The sequence below is a fragment of the Dendroctonus ponderosae genome, unplaced genomic scaffold (assembly GCF_020466585.1).
Source record: "Dendroctonus ponderosae isolate FM_Combo_2020 unplaced genomic scaffold, Dpon_F_20191213v2 Dpon_F_20191213_1, whole genome shotgun sequence".
Classification (NCBI taxonomy): domain Eukaryota; kingdom Metazoa; phylum Arthropoda; class Insecta; order Coleoptera; family Curculionidae; genus Dendroctonus; species Dendroctonus ponderosae.
Genome location: NW_026017110.1, coordinates 31366488 through 31384364, shown reverse-complemented (window position 1 = coordinate 31384364; position 17877 = coordinate 31366488). Strand labels below are relative to the sequence as shown.

The following is a 17877-nucleotide window of genomic DNA, read 5'->3' as shown; positions in this document are numbered from 1 at the left end:
TCCGTAACTCACAAATTCACGCGAACCTTCAAATCGAAACCGTGCAACAGTTCGTCTCAAAGCTACATGAAAACTTCAAAACTCGCGTCCTAGACCACCCAAACCCACTCATTAAAGACACGTTTACACAAACTATCCCAAACCAACGATTCAAAACCCCGACAAGTTTAATGGTAGACCCCCCTGGAATCACCCGCCTTAAGCAGGTGATTCCCGACATCTCAAACCTCCTGGAAAGTACCTAAACTCTCAAACTCTTCCAAATTAACTCTCTAGGCCAACCGCCACAAACCACTACTTTTCGCGCTCCGTACCCCTACTTTTTTTTCTTCTTCGTCCGCTCTCAGCCCGAAACCACCAAAAGATTTTTCAGATTTGAATGAATTTTCAATTTTGAATGAGTGCGCACAAATCCAAACAAAGCAAATGTCATTATCGTATTTACAACGTATGCCCGTACATTCCTGTATAGACAGAGCACATTTAAGAACTATTTACAAAATCTCCTGATCTGAAGCGTCCTCCTTGGGATATCATCTCATATCTTAGTAGACAAATGTAAATAGTGGTTAAGTGAGTCGCACACCGTGTCAATGAGTACGACTACTGCACTTATTGGGAATAAAACACATTGATTGTAGTATTATTGTTGAGAAATACATTAGACAAAACTGAACTTTTGAAAAAACTTTCTTCGTTTTCCAGGATCCGATGGCCAGTACGGATATTAATGGAAACGACGACGATCCAATGCCCCAAGATAACGGAGACAATAAACATGGCACGAGATGTGCTGGAGAAGTTGCTGGAGTGGCTTATAATAGCTTCTGTGGAATTGGAGTAGCTTATAACGCCAGCATAGGAGGTAATACTTTAGCAGGGAATTGCCAGTTTGAAGTATTTCATATTTTCCAACAAGGGCCAGAAACTTCGCCTAATACAAATTTAACCGTTTTATGCAATGTGTTCCTTATACGAAAAGCGCATGAAGTAACACTTTATAGGCTTTGATGCACGCATCATATTTGACGTGATTTCGCAAGAAGAAAAGCAATTTACGATTACGCAAAAGCGTACTTTACGACGTAGCTCAATCCTAAACTGAATGATTTAGGAGTTACAGAGATTTGGTTTTAATTTTCCATAAATATTTTTCCATATCTATCTTAACCTTTGTTGTAAGCACGAATAAATTTTGCATGTTTTGTTTGTTACCGGCTCGGGTGGTTTTTGCTACGAAATTTTAAACTCTATTTTAATTTTTTAATAAAAAATAAAAAGCCAAGCCTACAATACATATTTGTAAGAAAATAACATTTTCACGGCACATTTTTTCATTTTTATTCATGAAATAGAATTTCTTATTCTGCAACGTTTCCTACCGGAGATGTGGGCATTAAAGTTGATTTGAACAGCCGGTTTTAACACAGCACGGTTTTAATAACTTGTTTTGAAATATATGGAGAATATAACATTAATTAAAAATGTATATATATTTAAATCTAAACTAGTCCAAGTTATCACAAGCAAAATCAAAACAATCTACAGTCGATCTAGGTATATCCAGAACGAAGCATCTCAAACACAGTTCCACAACACAGTTAGCAAAATAATTAATTGTTTTTAATTTTTCAATCTTAACTTTAACACTCTGTATTTTGAAAACCATGCACGTTTGGTTTATACAAATTAGGTTAAATCATCATGTTGTTGTCACCTGCGGTAAAATATGCGGTAAGATGTTGTACATGTCCGTTGGTACTCAACTTTCGAAAAAAAGTTTCATATGAAAGTTGTTGACGCACAAAGTGAGCACATTTTAAAAAGATCTTATATGATACAGAGTTTCTCAGAAAAGCGAGGCAAGATCAAAGTGTATTTTTTTAAATAGAACTACCCATTTTTCATTAGCTCATCCAATGCAGCTTGAAACGCTGCATATGCACCGTAAATTGTTTCTTTTTTACTCGCGACGTTGGCAGATTATCGCCATTTTAGTAAAATTTTGCTAAAAATTATGGTATCTAAAAATTAATTGTTGAAGCAAAAAAAAAGCAGCTAAAGGTAAAAAAATACGTCATTTCAATCGCCACAGATCCGTTAAGAATTCTATTTTTCTATTCTATTCTTTCAAATTTATTGAGTATGAGTTATTAAAACCTGTTCTTTGTCTGCAATGAAATGTTTTTTTATCGGAAGAAATTTTTTGTTGAATTTTTTGTAAAGTTATAGTCTGCAATTGAATGATTTGTGTTTGTATATATTGGCATTTGCGCAATATCAAGCTAACACTGCAAAATTGTGAATTAAGCAAAGCATGCCGTTACAAACTAAGTTTACAATTAAGCTTGAAAACCGTTGTTATGTTCCGTGTTCCCTGTAGTTACGTGCCTTGTTAAAAGTAAAGGCGTTTTTTAAAGACGTATTTTCTATTCGCTCTCACGTAAATATTGTCACGTTTTTGTTTGTGAAGGGAAAAAGGTAATATAGACATTAGGTCCAAAAAAACTTTTAAACTCTGCAACTCAGACAAGAATAGATCGTTATTTAATGTTATCTAACAGATCGAATTACTCGAAAATATGTCTTAGACAAATGCTACAAGTTGAGATACATGGTCAACAAAAGAAAAATATCATCATCAGTTCGGTCGGATTCTCTTTAAGTTCATGGAGTCCATCTCGTCGGGGGTCGTCCGCTACTTCGATAGGCCTCACATGGTGGTCTCCATTCGATAATTTTTAAAGTCCGTCGATCGTCTCTAGTTCTCGCAACGTGACCTGCCCAGTTCCATTCTAGAGAGGATATTTTCTTTACTGCATCCGTAACTCCTGGCCTGTGCCGTATATCTCTGTTACTTATTCTTTCGCTAAGTGATACCCCCAACATCGATCTTTCCATTGCTACTTGTGTTGTTCTTATTTTATTAATCGATTTCTTAGTTAGTGTTAGGGTTTCGCCTCCATACGTCATCACTGGCAGGACACATTGGTTAAAAAGTTTGCGCTTTAAACATATGGGAAGTTTAGACTTGAATGATTCTCTGCGGTAGCCAAATGCTGCCCATGTCAAACCTATTCTCCTAAAGATTTCAGAGGACTGATTATCCCGGCCCGGATTTTGTGGCCCAAGTATTTATATGATGTCACTTGTTGTACTTTATTATCACCTAAGGGTATATTGGTGGATATTACTAGATTAGTCATAAATTGAGTTTTTGATATGTTGATATTTAGCCCAACTTGTCCGGATGCCTGCTGGAGTTTTTCAAGAGATGCTCTGGTATTGTCAATACTGTGTGAGATTAAAACTATATCATCGGCGAACCTGAGGTGGTTGAGGTTTTCACCGTTGACATTAATACCCATATCATCACAATCTATTATTTTACACATGTATTGAAGTTATGTATTAAACAGTCTAGGGGAGAGAGTATCGCCCTGTCGAATTACACGATTTATATTAAATTTGTCAGTTTCGCATGAAGTCTAACATGAGCTGCGGCAGTGTCATAGATGTTCTTTATGAGTGCTATATAGCGGTGGTCGATACGGCAACTTGCTAGGGCTAGGAGCATCTCATGCTGGTCCACAGTATGGAACGCGTTTTCATAGTCTACAAAGATCAACACTAGTGGTTTGTTGTATTCGACACGTTTTTCTATTAGAGATTTTATCACTTGTAGGTGATCGTTAGTACTATAGCCAGAACGAAATCCAGCCTGTTCACAGGGTTGGTAGCTGTCAATTTTGTTGGTGAGCCTCTTTCTAATAACTGCCATGGATAGCTTGTATACGTGGGACAGTAGGCTTATTGGTCGATAATTCCTCAGATCTGTGACATCGCCTTTCTTGTGCATAATTATGATAGCATTTGTCCATTGAGAAGGTGTTGTACCCTTTAGTAATCCGTCACTACTATAAGCAATTCACTTCCGTGAATTCACTACTGTAACATTGTTCCCATGTTTATCTGCTAACTTCCAGATGTTTCTTTTGCCCAAATTCAGTCTGCGTCGGAGTATCTTCATGCTTTTATTTTATTCAATCCTTTTTTCTAACTGTAATGTGTTATATGTTCTGATGTCTTTTCTGATAGCTTTAGAGATGTCTTTATTTAGCTGTCTTAGAGAGGTATAGTTTGTTGTATATTTGTCCAAAACTTCCCTTCTATACTTCATCATATTTAATGTGTTTGTACTCAATTTTTCTTGCCTTTTCCTAATTTTACTACAGCTTTCTTTTCTGGCTTCTTGTATCGTATGGATAATTTGCTTATTCAGGTCTTCAACGTTTATGTGTTCTTCATTTATGTTTTCAACATGTTGTAGATTAGACGTAACCATTGTTTCATAGGCATCTATATCATAAATGCGGTTCTGCTTAAGCTTTCGTGTTCCAGATATCATTTTTTCTCGTTCTTTCCTTGTGTTGATTACAATTTTTGTTCGGACTAGGCGATGGTCACTGCCCACGGTGAAATTGTTTAGTACGGTGACATCTTGTATTATATCCTTTCTATTTGATATTATAAAATCAATTTGGTTCTTCGTAACACCGTCGGGACTCAGTCAAGTCCACTTGCGCTGGTCACTCTTTTTAAAAAGGTAGTTCATACATAGCAGTTTATGGTGCAACATGAAATTCAGAAACATACCGCCTCTCCCGTTTCTTTCTCCATAATCGTAGGGACCCAGAGCAAATTCACTATTGACTAATTTGTTGCCTAATTTTGCGTTAAAATCGCTAAGGATCGTACACTGTGCTTGGTCTTGTTGTATTGCTTTAGAGATATCTTCGTAAAAGTTGTCGACTTCATCGTCACTGTGAGTTGATGTTGATGCATACACTTGGATCATTTTCATTTTGTTTCTCTTATTAATCTCTAGTAATAGATATATAACCCTTGTTGAGATACTTTCGATTTTTAGTATACTGTTTTTGTGTGTTTTGTTGATGATAAAGCCTACTCCCCCTTCTAGCATTTCTTCCTTTCCTCTGTAGTGGAACAGATGCCCTGATTTGAGCTCTATTTGGTTCTCTCCCTTGCGTCGAACTTCACTGATTCCTAAGACGTCCCATTTAATGTAACTTAGCTCTTCTTCAAGTTCGTGCATTTTTTGGTCGGTTGATAGTGTTCTTATATTATACGTGGCAATATGCATTTCCTTTTTTCCATGGTAGCCAGATCTATCCCGGAGATTCTTCGCACCCTTTGCCCTTAGCCTTGTCTGATTGCTACCGTAATCAGGGACTATTAAGCCGCCGGGGACTAAGGGCCATTGTGTATTTTGTGCGTACACGATTTTATTTTCTGTGGGGTTTATTTAACCTAATACCCTACCACGCTGGCCATTGCGAGATGGTAGAGGGATGATATGACGGATTACATTTCCTTAATCCTCGGTTTAACAGTTATACCGCTGTAACTCGGTCGCCAGAGCCTCGTTAGCTGTCTAGCAGGAGGTACCGGGTGGCTGAGGGGATCGGCCACCACTCGTGCAGGTGAGGTTAGCATTTGAGCAGGCTTCATCCAGTTGCCATCGCTCCTTACCCCCCTTGAAGAAAAATATGTGTTTGAAAAACTCCAATAAAGATAATCTCCAAAAAAGAGGAAAAGGAGTTTTTGAATCACTAAACCTTGTTATTACTGTAAGTTTACATCAGCGGATATTTGGAAGCTATTCGGAACCCATCTGCATCAGTGAGACAGATTCATATGCCGCCGCAAACATACACTCTTCATAATATATTTACTAAACCAAGAATGCAGTAAAATAAGAATATTTAAAAACAAAACTAAATAAAGTAGCGCAAACATTTACATATCCAGAGGTTCCAAGCATCCGTATCAGTTATAAAAGATTTTTATTCATTAAGCACAGCTTTTACTAGTTTCGAAAATAAATATTAAATAAAGGATAACATTGTTATCATTAATCCGGGATAACTAATTTATAACAAAATTGAATCATTTACTTTAATTAAAAAAGTGCATAGAACGCGGACCCGTGTTCAAAATGATTTTGATTGTATCAGTTTGGATTTCTATTCATGTATACATAAAATTATTTTATTTTATTTGATTACCGAAATTTAATTCCGATTTGTCCAAATATGCAAACAGCGCATTTTAGATTGATCCAGCAAATATTTGGGAATTTGAAAACTTCCACTAGTGGTAATAAATATTGAGTTAATAATTCTCATAAAGAGTTGACATTCATTGTGTCAACTCAGTCTGAAAGTTTCCATTCAGTGGCTTTTCTACACTTAAAATAACTTCATTTGGGTAGTTGCGGCCTATTCGCAACAATACCTTAAACTTTTTAGTTAGTTTGGAAGATTGAAGCCAAACGTCTTGATTAACTTCCCTGTAAATTCAGTTGGTGGTCATTTTTTCTACTACAAAAACAAATTTAATTAGCCTTAGGTAACTATTAATTTAGCGCCAGGCCGTTTGCTTGAAAACTTGTGAAAAGGAAAGTTTGCATTAAATAATTTTCATAAAAAAACCATTTCGGGGGAGGATCGAGAGTATTTAATTAGCCAGGCAGCTTTAATGAACAAGAATGAAACCATCTTATTAAAATTTCGTTACCGTAGATGAAATTTAGGGCAGGACTGATGGTTTATTTCGGTAACGTCAAAAAGAAAAATGAGATAAAACGTCGAGTTTTCGTTGCCAAATCAAAAACGTTTTGATGCTAATTTATACATAATGCCTTCGTTAATTATTTAGCAATTATTTTTGGTAATTCCAATTATATTTAATTATCCTTCGTGTTTGGAACCGTCTAAGGAGTTAATTTCGTCTCTTCTTCTTTAAGACAATACAAAAGACATTCATCCTTAACAAGATTGATTATCCCGTTCGCCGTTATAGCTGAAAAAGATAGCTTTTTGTATGAAACATTGAGAGAGATAAGAGTTCATTGCAATGAATGTTGCATTCACTGAAAATACTATTGGAAAGTTTAAAACGGTCTGTAAGTATTTCAGTTTTTGCATACAGTTCACCTGACCTCTAGTGACAATTTATTGGAAGATTAAAGTGCGCATAATGGAATTCTGCGTTTTAAGGTGGTGTCTGCGCAGTTTAGCCTGTGTCTAAATAAACCGAAACACGATAACTAGTAAAGTTTTATTAATTAAAACTTCAAATCTAGAGATCTTGTTCCACCTATTAAATTTCCTTAAACAAATTTTCCGTTACCTGTAAACTGAGTGTCTATTTGTACTTTTTCGTTGTTTGCATAATTAATAATTTCAAGTTGTCGTTTGGATCGCATCAACTAGCCAAAAAATATTGAGAGCCTTGTATTCAAAACGAGTTATCTTAAATAGTTATTAATTGTGATAATTTTCGGTTTTCAAGCGGAAATATCATCAGAATTTGAAATTCTGCCTCTCAAGTGATACCTAATATCAAAGGGCTTTAAACTATTTAACCAAATGCACCAAAAAAACTAAAATTGGAAGAATTCTTGTTAGAAAGTAAGAATTTATTGACTTCCATAGCCACCTTACAAAATGTAGCAACTCTTTGAAATTTTTAAATAAAATAAATTGTAATTTGAAAACGGTTTGAAATAGAAAAGTTATATTGCGTTAAAAAGTTTTAGATTGAAGTCCACATTGTTAACACCCTGTACACTGTATTGATATTTTGGTTCAATGGCATTCTTAGCCGATCTGTGGTGATTGGAAAGACGTAATTTTTTTTATCTCTAACTGCATTTTTTTGCTTCTACAATGAATTTTTAGATACCATGTTTGTAGGCGCAATTTTACTCAAATGGCGATAATCTGCCAACATTGCAAGTAAGAAAAAACAATTTACGGTGCATTTGCAGCGTTTCAAGCTGCATTCCATGAGTTAATGAAAAATGGGTAGTTCTATTTAAAAAAATGTACTTTGACCTTGCTTTGCTTTTCTGCGACACTGGATCATATAAGATATTTTTAAAATGTGCGCACTTTGTGCGTTAACAACTTTTATATGAAACTATTTTTCGAAAGTTCAACACCAACGGAAATAATGGACTATCGCACTAAAAAAACACCCTGTATACTGGAGCAAGTTGCTAAATAACTTTGGAGATATGGCGTCACCTTGGCGACCCCTTTTTTCGGTACTGAAGTTGTTGGTATCTTCATGATACCTTCATGATATTTTCAAAGCGTTCTCATATTTGTGTTTAATCATGGCAATGTTTCGGTGATCTATACGAGCGTCCGCTAGGAATCTCAACATATCCTGCTGGTTAATTGTGTCGCACGCTTTTTCGAAGTCTACAAACACCAAAACTAACGGTTAGTTGTATTGGACCATTTTCTCGATTAAGATTTTTAAAGTGTGAAGGTGATCGTTTGTGCTGTATCTTGATCGAAATCTTGTCTGCTCCGTCGGTTATAGATGGGAGACAGCAGGCTGATCGTCTTTAGGTCGGGCATGTCGCCTTTTTTCTGTATGAGAGTAATAGTTGCACTATTCCATTGTTAAGGTGTTATGCGTCTTGACAAGCACTCGTTAAACAGTAGCTTCAGAGCACTTAGCGGTTCTTTTGCGCCTGCCTGTATGACGTTGGCAACTACTTCGTCTCGCCCAGGTGACTTGTTATTTTTAATTTTCGAGGATGCTTTGCTTTGCTAGTGCAGGGTGTTTCCACTGGACCTGACCTCAGGAAGGTTATACGTGATGCTGAATTTGGAAAAAAGCTAAGCAAAAAAGAATTATTAGCGTGTAAATCATTTGTGAAGGTAGTGAAAGGATTTCTTGGCAACAACAGATAACATAACTACAAGAGCTTGAACTATTTGAAAACGTACAAAACTGTGGGTTGCCGAATGTCCCTTAAGATTCACTTCCGTCACTAGCATATCAATTTTTTCCCTGAGAATCTTGGAGCTATAAGTGATGAACAAGGTGAGAGATTTCATCAGGATATAGCAACCATTGAAACGAGATATCAAAGCCGCTGGGATCCTGCAATGCTCGGGAATTACTGTTGGTTTTTGAAAAACGAAGATACAACTCCACATAAAAGAAAAAAATGAAAAGGAAATACGAACAATCTGAATATATGTATATATTTTTAAATAACGCTGTAAATGGTGATGTCGAACTGTCGTCTGGTTGATATATTTTTTATTCGGCTTTTTTGAACTAGTAGAAGGGATGATATGGCGCCATTTTTAACTTGAAGGAAATACCTGTTTGCTGTTTGTGGGAACTGTGGAAAACCCACAAAACTGTTTTACAGAACAAAACAAAAGAATTTACTTCCATCATTTTCTGAAAATGCTGACTGATATGTAATAGATCTAGCAGATGAATTATTGTTGACTTGTTTTAATGATAAGCACGTAATAACCCATTTAATTATTTTTTCAAATTAATATTTTAGATCTGGCAAACGAAACACTTGCAATCAAATCTTCGTACTAACTTTTAATATGCTTTGCTTAACGTATCTCTCAGTGGCCTTTGCGTCTTCAACCTGAAATAGCCTACACTAATGTTACTTTTCAAAACGTCTTTCGACGTAAAACTAAAAGTTACGTAAAATTATTCAAACTCATATACTGCGATTCTTATAGTTACCATTCTAATTTTTGAAAAGAATTTACTTAATGAATTATAGTAGTTAGACGAAACATGCATAAATTAAATATTATCTACTTCTCCTGGATTATTTTGCTAACTCATGCAGAAATGCCGGCCAGCTTACTCGTTCCTACGTGAGAAAATTTTTAATTCCCTGCTTGTATGCTTCTTAATGAACATAGCTCCAGTTAATTAAAGCAAACTTGTTTTATTGTGCACGCTTTATGTTTTAATAAACGACAAGTTAGTTCATGATTATAATCCTTGATGCTTCTAGTATTATGCTCTAGACTTACTTAGGAACCTGTTTGCAATTTAGAATGTCGGAACATATCCTAACTCTTACAGTACGGTTTTAGAATGACTGCATGTTATTTACTCAATAATAAAATAAGTTAGTCATTATGGAAAAATTTGATGTGAAACAGATGTAATAACATAGGCCCTTTTGCATGTGCTTCTAACTCGAAGAACTGGCTAGAAAGCTGCTGCAATCAGCAGAATTTCTCTTAAAATATACACACATGGAAAAGTATGTATACAGGGTGATTCAAAATTGGCGTCATTCCTCTGGAGGTGTTGTCTGGCTTTGTTTTGGGAGTACAAAAAATAGTAAAAAAAATGACTGTTATTAAAAACTGGGAAATTTGCAAAACACTATATTAGAAAAAACGGCAACAATGTTTTTCAAGTTAATCTGCCTAATTAACATTATGTAAATACCTGTTGCTTCGTATTTATTTAAAACTCCGGTAACCATGGATAAATAGAGAAAGTGACAATAAGATAGACAAGGATAAAGGGTAAATTCAACAGGAATCGTTGAATGACGATGATTCTCAAAGTACGTGACAGTTTGACAAATTATTGTTATTATTGACAAAGACTATCCACGTGTAACTATCTATTGATGACAAAAAACATCATTGCCGCTTTGACTTTTCATAAAAAAATTGTAGAAGTGAACTTTTTTAATGACAAATTTTCGTAATTTGAAGCAAAGATCGTGATTTTTGTTTTTGAATGCCACAGTATTTCAATATGCTTCCAATTAAACATGAAACACTTTCAAAATAATGCTTAATAACAAAGTTGAAATTGGATTTTCAACTGTTAATATCTTCTAGAAATTATCGAAAAAACAATTTCAATATTTTTATCGTACCTTCCAAGTGAGCCCATGGTACCCCTTAAAAGGAATGACGCCAGTTTTGAACCACCCTGTATAAATAAGTACCACCTAACTGATAGAGCAAAGGAAAAAATAGACAATGAATCCGGGGGACGCAAGGATAATGTAAAACAATAAGCAGAGAAAGTAGAAATGATCTGACATCATATAATAACCAAAGACATTGATAAATAGACCAGGCTAGTAATTCATAAATGTCGATTTTTTTGGGACCAACATTGAATTATACCCATCGGCGATTCATCAATGAAAAATAGGTGGTAGGGATAATTCCGGAAGTCCGAATTCCCCTCATTATTGTTATGTTGAATGTAACGGGTTACCCATTTTGAGGTTGGGAAAGTAAAACCTTGCTATTTGATATATGTCAAAGGTAAACGTAATCCGAAGCGTTTTTGTTTTAGTTGAAGGTTTGCCATTTTGAAATATAGATCGTTTAACTGTCGAAGAACGCGTAAAAATTATTAAATATTACTATAAAAATGGTGATTCTGCAGTATCGACTTTAGGGCTTTACGAGCAGATTACGGTCGACATAATCGACCAACAACAATTTCGAACGCAGTGGAAAAATTTTAAAAGACTGAATCGGTTACTGATATTGTAAGGCCTGCGCATCATCGCAACATTCGTTCAGCTGAAAATATCGGTGTCGTTGCTCAAAGTGTGGAGGAAGACCCGAATTCGTCAATTCCCCGACGGGCTCAATATTTGGGCTTGTCTTACGGCTCATTGTCGCGAATTTCGCAATTGGATTTGAAGCTCCATCCGTACAAAGTCTAACTGACTCAAGAACTTAAGCCTCAAGACCATGGGCAACACAGAACATACGCAAATTGAGTGACTGAACAACAAGCCGTTGATGATGACTTTTCGAACCGAAGTTTCTTCAGCGATGAGGCTCATTTTTCGCTCAGTGATTACGTGAATATATAGAACAGCCGTATATGGGGCTCTCAAAATGCTCAGGTGATCGCAGAAAGGCCTTTGTGTATTATGGTCCGGTGGTGTTATTGGCCCGTATTTTTTTTTGAAAACGATCAGGGAAGAGCCATAACAGTCAATTCTGAGCGCTATGGACGCATGTTAGCCGATTATTTTTGGAGAGAAATTGAAGATTATAATCTGGAAGACATGTGGTTCCAGCACGGTGGGGCAACGAGTCAGGTAACACTGGCAGTTAAAGCCCTATTGCAAGAGAAATTTCCAGGACGCGTAATTTCAAGATTAAGTGATGTCAATTGGCCCGCAAGATCCTGCGACTTAAGACCGTTAGATTTCTTTTGGTGGCGCTATGCGAAAGAGCGTGTTTACGCCAACAATCCTCACAGTCTCGAGCTACTAAAAGTCAATATCCGTAAAATATGACCGAGATATTACCGGTAATGTGCGGAAAAGTCATTCAAAATTACCTCAAAGGATTGAGGCCTTTAGGAGGTCCCGTGGAGGACATTTAAATGATATTGATTTTCAAGTATAATGGCAAAGTTTAATCTTTATATTGAAATAAAATTTTCGTCTCCATCTGAATATTTTGTGTGTTTTTTTTACTTTACTTTCCCAAGCATAAAATCGATAACCCTGTATCATTATATTTTCTTGTTATTACCACCTTAAATTCATATAAATTTTTTAATTTAAGATTTTAATGACATTTACTTGTCGCTTATTACAAACTGAACAAGTATAACACTAAATACCCTGATGGCCACCCTTTTCTGGATCTTTTCTTGTTGATGCTACTCCTATACCGGGTGTCGATTTGAAAACTTCCCACCCTTTTTACAACCTACAATTTTATTTGTAAGGTGGACACTTTAAATTAATATTTTTAGCCTCCTTATTTCAACCCCCTTAGAGGGATAGATGTGACTCTTAGAATCTTAAATGGCAAGGGGAGACAAGTGGCACATTGTTTAAAGGGCGTTTAAGTTTTTTTACATTAGTTACTACTGTGTTGCTTTTAGTTCACAGTTTTTCGAATAATCGCGTTTCAAAGTTGCAGAAACAATTAAACTTGCATCCATTCATAAATTGGTTTTCAGGTTAGTGTTTACACAAAAACAATCGTATTGGGTCTCCTTGTAATACATATGATGAGAAGAGTAGGTTACACTGTTAAAATCGTTGAATAAGAGGAAGAAAATCTAGTTTAAAAATTGTTTTCTTATTTTTGTTTTTTGATCTATTCATTATTTAACATCGACAAAAATTACTTTTTATTTGCGGAACAGAAATTTTTAGAATAAAACCGATGTCATCTGCTTACGCACTATCTTATTAAATTGTGGAAAATGTTGTCCAGTTTGATAACAATAATAAAGTCTGTTTCCAAACTTCTCCCTCACTTTTCGGAACATTTTACTGGGAGTTCACCGGCATACTGCCGCCATTCGCCATTTAAAATCATCAATATCACCAGGTTGTGTTTTATGAACAATGGACTTTAGATGTCCCCAAAGAAAAAAGTCTAAGGGTGTTCAATCCAGTGGAATTGGAAGTCCCTTCTGCCAATCGATCTGTCCAGGAATATCTTATCAATATTAGGGAGGGTTCGAAAATAGACTTTATTATTGTTTACGGGAAAATAGACAACAGCTTGAACAACTTATAAGATAGTGCGTAAGTAGATCCCATGGGTTTTATTGCAGCAATTTCTCTTCCGTAAATAAAAAGTGATTTTTCTCGAAGTTAAATAATCAATAAATCCGAAATAAATTGTTTAAACTTGATTTTCTTCCAGTTATTCAACCATTTTAACAGTGTAACCTACTATTCTAATCTTTTGTATTACAAGGAGACCTAATACAATTGGTTTTGTGTAAACACTCTGATTTTTCTATCATTTTCAAACAGCTAATCACAAAAGCGATCAATTACTAGCACAGGCAAAGAGGGGGTTATTGCGGTTATCCAGAGCTTCTACAAAGAACTTTATACCTCAAAGGCGCCCAAACCAGAAATCAGTAGAAAACTAATTCAGAATGATCCTTGGCTTATTTAAAAATGTGCTGATTTCACAAGTGAGTAAGACGGTGCTAGAGTGCGCATCCACATTAAAGTGGAGTGATTTTGTTTTTTTTTATTTGTGTGATCTTCAATTAAATAAAGACTTTATATAGTTGTTTTATAGATAGTTGCTTTTACTCATTCTGTCTCATTCAGCAACTCTCTTATCGCATAGTTAGCATTTCTGAATTTTAGTGAATGGTTCACATCTACTATCGCATACGTTATGAAGCACAAAGCTTCAATGTTAAAATGCTAAGTAACTTTTTTGTTTTTCCAAATTTATCAGTGGTGAAAAATTGTGTTAATGAATTCAACAGTTTCAGAATTCTAATTAGAATTATAATCAGACAGGAGCCAAAAAATATGTTTAACGAGTTTCGAAAGAAAAATATGATGAATATCCCTTAAATCCTACTTTTCGGCTGCTCCTCAACTTTCTGTTCCTAATTAATATTGCATGCTAAACTTTCGCCCCTACAATTCGAGATTTCGTGTAAGCACAACTCCTTTTGTTTTGCTGTATTGAAATTTATTAATAGACCATACCGGGCTTTAAATTCGTTGGAGTTTAGTGCCTATTTGCCTTTGGACCAGTGAGAAAATATACACTAACTATGTGTTCATATGGAACCACATTGCAGTATTATTTGACAAATATGAAACATAGAAGATAAATTGCAATCTTCTGACCATAACGCTTCTGGGTCCAATTATTGCATCATTTTTGGTTGATTTTTTTTGTTCATGTAAGCAAACGCTCAAGCTGTTTCTTCGCAACTTGCTTATAATAGCCAAGTGCGATTGTAGTTCCAATTATGAAATATTTTTATTATTTTTTTGCCCATTCGTTCTATTAAGCTTACGTGGCAATTTTATCGGCACCTCCTTTTGCTTTGTTTCATTTACTTTATTAGTTTCAGTCTTTACCGGCTAGTTTTCACCAGCCATTTTTAACTAAATGTTTCGTTTTTGTTCTTTTTCAGCAGGTTTATGTTGTGTAGATCATTATTGGTTTTTTGATATATTTGCGTAGTTTTGATTTCTACGAATAGTGGAACGAATCCCTTCTATAAAAATTTCAGTAATTACATTATTTGTACCTTTAGTCTCATTATACAAACACATTACAATTCATTGCGTGAAAGTATTGCTTCAAGATGTTTTTCTTTCTCTCAGTTAACGTTTATCTACCTGCACATTCCATAAATATTAGGTAAATTTTGAGCTTTTTTGTATTTTTTTAGTATTCAGGGTGTTTTGTTACCAGATTTTCGTAGCTTATTAAATCGAGTTTCTCGGTCAATTTTAAGTCAACAATGTCGTATACATGTTCTACCAAAACTCATAAAGTTAAGTAGTTATGAGTAGTAATAATTTTGAGAGACCATGGATAGTAAAGTAAACAGCATACTAAATAAAATCATGTAATGTTTCGTTACCAACACAGTTTTCAAATATTCGTTTAAAGGATCCCGCTGAGACCTGACAGCACAATCCTGCTCTTCTACTAATTGAAGATGTAGCTGCTCTCTGAATCGGCAGCGGCAGTCTTATTTTTTTGTCTAATCACATTATACACAGGGTGGATTTTTAGTGCGAGAGAGTCCATTATTTCCGTTGATGTTGAATATCAATTTAATAAAATACACTTTGATCTTGCCTCACTTTTCTGATACACTCTGTATCATATAAGATATTTTTAAATTGTGCGCACTTTCTGCGTCAACAACTTTTATATGAAACTATTTTTCGAAAGTTCAACACTATCGGAAATAATGGACTCTATCGCAATAAAAAACCACCCTGTAGGTCAAAGCTTTCTAGTAAATCAGTTCCCTTTCGACATTAAATTTAGTTCTGGATGTGTGTTATTTTCTGCATGCGCCCATTAAATCAGTAAGTTTCGTAAATTTCAATAGACAAAACCTTTATGCAGACAATTTTTTTCACCTTGAGTGTGTATTAAATATAAGGTGATTTAAAACGTTTGCTTTTATTTTCTTATTAGTGGTTGCCTCAAGTAACTTAGAAACAACATTTAATATTGCGTGGAACGTCAAACATTCGTAAAGCTGACGGTCAAATTCCAACTCAGAACTTATAATTGGAAAAACAGATACTACAGTAGAGACTTGGGATTTGACCTAAACGTATGATCGGTCCGAACACGATAAAACTTTCGAAAGTGGGCTATAAACTGAAGCAAATAAAACTCCCCATATGATAAATTCAACTAACTCAAAGAAACTAAACTTTTAACTAGGTTTCGTCATAATCTCATAAAAGTTCAGTACAACAATATAAAGTCCATATCAAATTTAACACTTCAATCAAAATTTTTCACCTTATCCCATATAACGCTATTTTTCTTTGGCCGTAAAATAAATAACCACCGTTACCCGCACGTTTCCTCCGGGAAACTTTACTTTCTTTGTGTCGAGCTTTACAGTAAATCTTTAGCTGTTTCGTGATTGTTCACTTAAAATTAGATAGCTTTCTTCTGCGAAATGTATACGGGTATGGTGTTAGTTCTCGAACAATTCCTACCGGATTGTGTCAGTTATATGTGAAGTTTTGTATCAGTTTGTTGCAAACGTTTTAAAACATGATTTAATTGATAAAATTAGTTTTACCATATTAGATAAAAATTTCAAGTTTTGATTATTATTACGTTGAATAATTGATATACTTTTAAAAAACGAAAAATATATACGTTTCCAGTAGTGCTGCTTTCTGCTTCAAATAGCTTTGAAATTAGAAATCAAACCTACAGTTTATTTTGAATAATCAAATGAAGAAAAGGCATTGACAATTTAATATTATTAAGGAACATATGCATTATTCTTTTGACGCTTGTTACTAATTTAGAAATCTCAAAAGACACGGTTTTACAAAGCTCTTGAAAATATTAAAGGAAAAAATTATGTAATACAACTAAACTATTTTCTTTTACCAAAAGGACTAAATTCGGGGTATTCGCGTTGTAATAAATAATAAAAAATGCAAGCGGAGTGTAAACTACGCTAGCAAAGCCGACCAGTAAAATAATCTACCGACTCATTTTTCTTCTTCTTCATTCTTGATTTTAGGTGAATCGCCTGTTCAATTATCGTTCACTAGCGTGAGGCTGTCGCTCAATCGTTTCCTGGGGCGCCCAACGTCGCTTTATCCTAATGGGGACTTGTCGTGACCTATTCTCACAAGTCTGTTGTGGTCCATCCTGCTGATGTGCTGATTCCATGCCTTCTTCCTGTTTGCTGCCCATTCATTGATGTTCTTGACATTACAGGCTGTTCTGATATCCCCGCTTCTTTCTCTATTCAGCAGTGTCTTTCCGGTGATTCTACGGAGTATTTTCATCTCAGTTGTATCTAGGAGGGAGTCTTTTGGTTTTCGCTGTTTCTGGCCTGGTTTCTGCGATACATGTCATAACCGGCCTCACGAAGGTTTTACAGATCTTCGATTTCGTGTCCGTTTCCATACACGTATCGCACCATATGGCATTCAGACAGCCGGCTATTCTATTTGGTTTTGTTGTTTGATCTCTCACCTCTGCCTCAATATCCCCAAAGCCGGAAATTTCTACGCCAAGGTAGTTAAATTTCATTTTCTGCTCGATTACTCTACCGTCAAGTTCCAGTTTGCGTCTTAGAGGGGTTTTGCCGTTGTTAATCACTTTGTTTTGGTCGGTGATATTTCCATATTTAGAGCCTTGGTTGAATAAGTGTAATAACTAAAGCTCGGATTTAAAGGCAAGACAATTTGAAGAAAAAGGCGCCTATATAGGCAAGGATTTAAAAAAAAAAGGCAGGCATATTGTGATATAGGCAGCCTGCCTACACATAAATGTAAATTAAAGAAATATATTTACTGCGTATAATAAACAATTTATATTAGCGCATTCTATTATATAACACATAAAATTCTACAATGAAATACTAGTAATAATTATTTAAAAAAATAGTAATAACAGTTAACTTAGGCATTGTTACTATGTAATATTTTCTCATTTATAGCTACAACTAAGTGCTTTTCTATGTTATCGGTCTTAAAGCACAACCTTC

The 17877-nt window shown here is 35.1% G+C and overlaps 1 protein-coding gene across 6 annotated transcripts in view; it reads left to right on the top strand.

The window, feature by feature from the left end:
- LOC109534691 (furin-like protease 2) overlaps positions 1-17877 on the top strand; it is a 904557-nt gene that overhangs the window by 836388 nt on the left and 50292 nt on the right. For all 6 annotated transcript variants that reach the window (XM_048670198.1, XM_048670177.1, XM_048670187.1 and 3 more), the window contains one exon: positions 706-865. In XM_048670198.1, coding sequence (XP_048526155.1) covers positions 706-865 — 160 coding nt within the window. The remainder of the gene's footprint in view (positions 1-705; positions 866-17877) is intronic.